Source organism: Quercus suber, unplaced genomic scaffold (genome assembly GCF_002906115.3).
Source record: "Quercus suber isolate HL8 unplaced genomic scaffold, Cork oak 2.0 scaffold_221, whole genome shotgun sequence".
Taxonomy (NCBI): Eukaryota; Viridiplantae; Streptophyta; class Magnoliopsida; order Fagales; family Fagaceae; genus Quercus; species Quercus suber.
Genome location: NW_027069679.1, coordinates 304,825 through 309,061, shown reverse-complemented (window position 1 = coordinate 309,061; position 4,237 = coordinate 304,825). Strand labels below are relative to the sequence as shown.

Genomic DNA, 4,237 nt, shown 5'->3' with positions numbered 1-4,237 from the left:
GGGGGGGGGAGGGGCTTCCTATTTCAAGATTTGAAAATCCTCTCCCAATCATCATTAAAAAAAAAAGGTTTTCTATATTTCATAACAAAGAGACAAAAGAACAAAAAATCTCTTAGAAGTATGAAATTTTATTTAAGCATAAGGAGAAATTGTTTTATAGATTAGTTAAATAGGATTTAGATAAGGTGCAATAGTTAGTAGAAATATAACAAAGCTATCTTGTGTGTTGCTGGAAAAATTATAGAAATATAATATTGGAAGGTGATGCTCTAAATGTTAATGAGCTCTTCAATAACTTAGAATTTATCTCTCACTAGAATATCAAGTCCATATATGATAATATTTTGTATTTAGCTAAATCTTTTGCAAATATTTCTTTTTCTTGAGTAAATAGAGAGGACAATGTCCATGCTCATTTCCTTGCACAATGAGTTGCTTTTGTTACTTAGTCTGACCAGTTGTCTAGGTTGTGAATGCTCTCAAATAAAGATGGTTCCAGACTCAAAATCTTTTTGTATTTCTCCTATTTTAGGTTGAGCAATAAAATGTTTATGGGCAAATTGCAAATTGCACCAGTAAAGTTTGGGGGTGTTTAGATTTTACACCATAAAGTTTCAAAATTTTGATTTTATCTCTTGAAGTTTAGGGTGTTTAGATTTTACATCCTAACGTTTCAAAATTTGGATTTTACCCTCTAAAGTTTAGTAGTGCTCGGATTTTACACTCCCAAATTATGAAACTCTAGAGTGTAAAATACAAACAACCAAAAACTTTAGAGAGTAAAATACAAACATTTCTAAAATATAAGGGGGTAAAATCCAAATTTTAAAATATTAGTGTAAAATTCAAACACTCCTAAACTTTAGGAGGTAAAATTCAAATTCTGAAATTTTAGGATGTAAAATTTAATTACTCCTAAACTTTAGGGGCGTAATTTGCAATTTAACAAATATTTATTTAGCTACAAAAGATGCAATAGTTGTTTTTTTGGGTTAAAAAAGACGCAGTAGTTAGTGTATTGCATAAAAGGAATGAGGGGCAATTGGTTTTTTTTTTAATAGAGACAAGGGGCAATTGGTTATGCAACTAGAACTTTTTTTTTTAATTGAAAAAATGTGTTGCCTTTCAAAAAAAAAAAGTGTTATGCACTGGATTTTAGACTATGGTCAAATATAAGGGCTAAACACTATTTTTTTGGGTAATGACACAAACTTGGGACATATGGACCGTAGGATTTGCAAAGCAATGGGCAAGATCGTCATATGACACAGCCAACTACTTTCCTTTATCACTCCAGAGGACCGATAATCAGAACATTGATATCTCACCCTCTTTTTATCTCCTTCATAAATATCCTACGCCCTGCACGGCGCAAGTTAGCACCGCCTTTTATCCCAAAAAATGGCTTCGTCTCGCCCATCGCCGCCAAAGCCTCTAGACCTGGAGCTCACAATCGTCTCCGCCAAGCACCTGAAGAACGTCAACTGGAAGAACGGCGATCTCAAGCCGTACGCCGTGTTCTGGATCGACCCTGACCGCCGCCTCGCCACCAAATCTGACGAGTCCGGATCGACCCGCCCCGTCTGGAACGAGCGGTTCACGCTCCCCCTCACGCTCCCGCTCCACGAGTCGTTCCTCACCCTCGAGATCTTCCACTCCAAGCCCTCCGAGACCCCCAAGCCCTTGGTTGGCACTCTCCGCATTTCGCTCGGCGACATCGACAACAGCGACGACCCGACCCGGATCCGAACGTTCGTCCTCACGCGCCCTTCGGGTCGTCCGCAGGGGAAGATCCGGGTAAAGCTCTCGCTCCGCGAACGGCCATTACCGCCTCCTCCGGATTACCATATGGTCCCTCCGCCAAGCTATTATTACCCCTGTGCCCCTCCCCCTACGCGCGACTACAGAGGATACTCTCCCCCGCCGTACACGTCATCGCTCCCAACTCAGTATCCCGACGCGTATTCAGGTTACTATTCTGGGTATTATTCCGGTGCTCCGCCACCGCCTCTACCTTCCAGGCCTTTCTTCGATCGGCAAGCGAGTTATGGGCCTGGCGGGCCCAGTGGGCCATCTGCCCCAGTGGATTACTCGCCCTATGATCAAAAGCCCAAATCTTCCAAATTCGGGACGGGATTGGCTGTGGGCGCGGTGGCTGGAGCTCTCGGTGGGCTCGCTTTGGAAGAGGGAATGAAGTACGAAGAGGAGAAGATCGCTGACAGGGTTGAGAATGACATGGCTGCTCGCGACGATTACAGCGATTACAGAAGTGACTATCGTGCCGATTATTGAAATGACCTAATCGGTGAGAGGCTAAAATAAGTTGAATTTCCGGTTTGTGATTTCACGGTATATATATGTATATATTATGTGGTGTTGAATTTGCTCTCTTGTTCAAGTACCTTTTTTATTGCTGGATTGAGTATTTCAATTTTCGTCTAGTAAATAAATGATGGATCTTCTATATTTATTGTGGTTACTAATTTGTTAATGCTAGAAGCACTGGAATGACAAGAAGGATTAGGATTTTGTCTATGTGTTAGAATATTGTGTGTGTGAGTTAGATATATGCTCAAAAATGGGATCAAGTTAGCTCAGCTGATAAGTTCGAATCCCGACTAACCTGGTCATAGGTTTTAAATTCTATTATGTTTATAAAAAAATTAAAAATAGAAGATATGGTTTGTTTCTGATGTTACTATGTTTGATTTTCGAACATAAAAATGACAATGAGCTCTATTGCCATCAGTTGGCCGAATGCATTACTTTTATATGAATTTGGGAAAATTGACATTGGCAGCGGGATCGCTTTCATTGAACTCTTTTATTGTCTCTTAGCATGTGTTTTATTTTCCTTCAAAAAATGAGAACAGAAGTTGGCATTATTGGATAAGTGTTTTGTCCTGGCCCTTGGGTTGATAAGGAACAAGAAGAGTGGAGAATTGTGATGGTTAAAAATATTATTGCGTTCTGGGGTCTACTACTCTGATTCCTTTTTTTTTTTTTTTTGAGTTGAAGACTGAACAAGAACATGGAAGACGTATCTTCCCCAGTTTTGTGTGGGATTTAAACTTGGGTGGGTGATGACTTTGAGTTCCACTTAGGTCCAATGATTTTTCAAGTAAGTAGATTATGAGTCCACGAGGAAAGGAATGACTATGTTCGTTGAGCCACCATCGTTCAATATCTGCACTAAGTAGTGCTATAGATGCTTTAAAGCTAGGAAGCATGGGCATTTCATTTGGGGTGCCGTACCTGTGTTATACAAGTATTGTACCCACTGTGTCATGTTCTAATTTTCAAAAATTGCTTGTGTCATTCTGTCATATCCGTGTCTGTGCTTCCTAGCTTTAAAGCTTCTTGAAGGTTTCCTCTTTTCTGTTATCCATTGGTGGCTTGGGAAAATGTTTGTTTACCGCACGAGTTGGGTGGTTTGGGAATTTGGAATTTGGCGTCTTTTAATCAAGCCCTATTAGGGAAATGACTTTGGAGGTATGGTCATGAAATCACTCATCTATGGCCGAGGGTCATAGTCATGAAATATGGGGAGAGGAAAGGGGGTTGGTGCTCTAGAGTTTGTAGAAGGGCTCATGGTTGTGGTTTATGGCAGAGTATTAGTGAAAGGTGGGAAAGTTTTGCTAAGCATTTGTCTTTTGTAGTGGGGGATGGTTCTCGTATTCTTTTTTGGCATGACAAATGGACTGGGGATGTCCCTCTTAAAATTCTTTATCCCTAGTTATTTTTGTGTTCAACCAATAAAGAAGCTTATATTTTTGAAGCGTTAAGCCCTTCAGTGGGTGATAATGACAGAGTGTGGTGTTTAAGCTTTTTTAGGGATTTCAATGATTGGGAGTTAGCAGCTTCTTATTCCCTACTTCATTTCATCCAAATCCGGATTCCTAGGGGTGATGGGGGTGACAGGCTTAGTTGGGGTCTTAATGGAAGTGGGAAGTTTAACATTCGATCTTTTTATCATAAGATTCGAAATGCAGCTTCTTCCACTTTCCCTTGGAAGGGCATTTGGAAAGTCAAGGTTCCTAAAAGGGTGGCATTTTTTATGTGGACAGCAGCTCATGGTCAGATTCTAACCTTGGATAACCTTTTGCTTTGTGGTTGCCCTTTGGCGAATCGTTGTTGTATGTGCTGTTATTATGTGGAATATGTGGATCACTTGTTACTTTTTTGTCCGATAGCTCATTCTTTGTGAATTTATATGCTTCGGTTGTTTGGGATCGAT

At 40.3% G+C, this 4,237-nt stretch overlaps 1 protein-coding gene across 1 annotated transcript; it reads left to right on the top strand.

Moving 5' to 3' along the window:
• The first annotated feature begins 1,299 nt into the window (after nt 1–1,299).
• Nucleotides 1,300–2,470, top strand: LOC112018268 (protein SRC2). Its single transcript, XM_024050812.1, has one exon. It carries the CDS (start codon nt 1,402–1,404, stop codon nt 2,290–2,292), a length of 891 nt encoding a protein of 296 aa, XP_023906580.1. The 5' UTR covers nt 1,300–1,401; the 3' UTR covers nt 2,293–2,470.
• Nucleotides 2,471–4,237: the final 1,767 nt, after the last annotated feature.

What these genes read in the sequence shown, in the direction of transcription:
- LOC112018268 (XM_024050812.1), top strand. Translation starts at nt 1,402, where the DNA reads ATGGCTTCGTCTCGCCCATCGCCGCCAAAGCCTCTAGACCTGGAGCTC.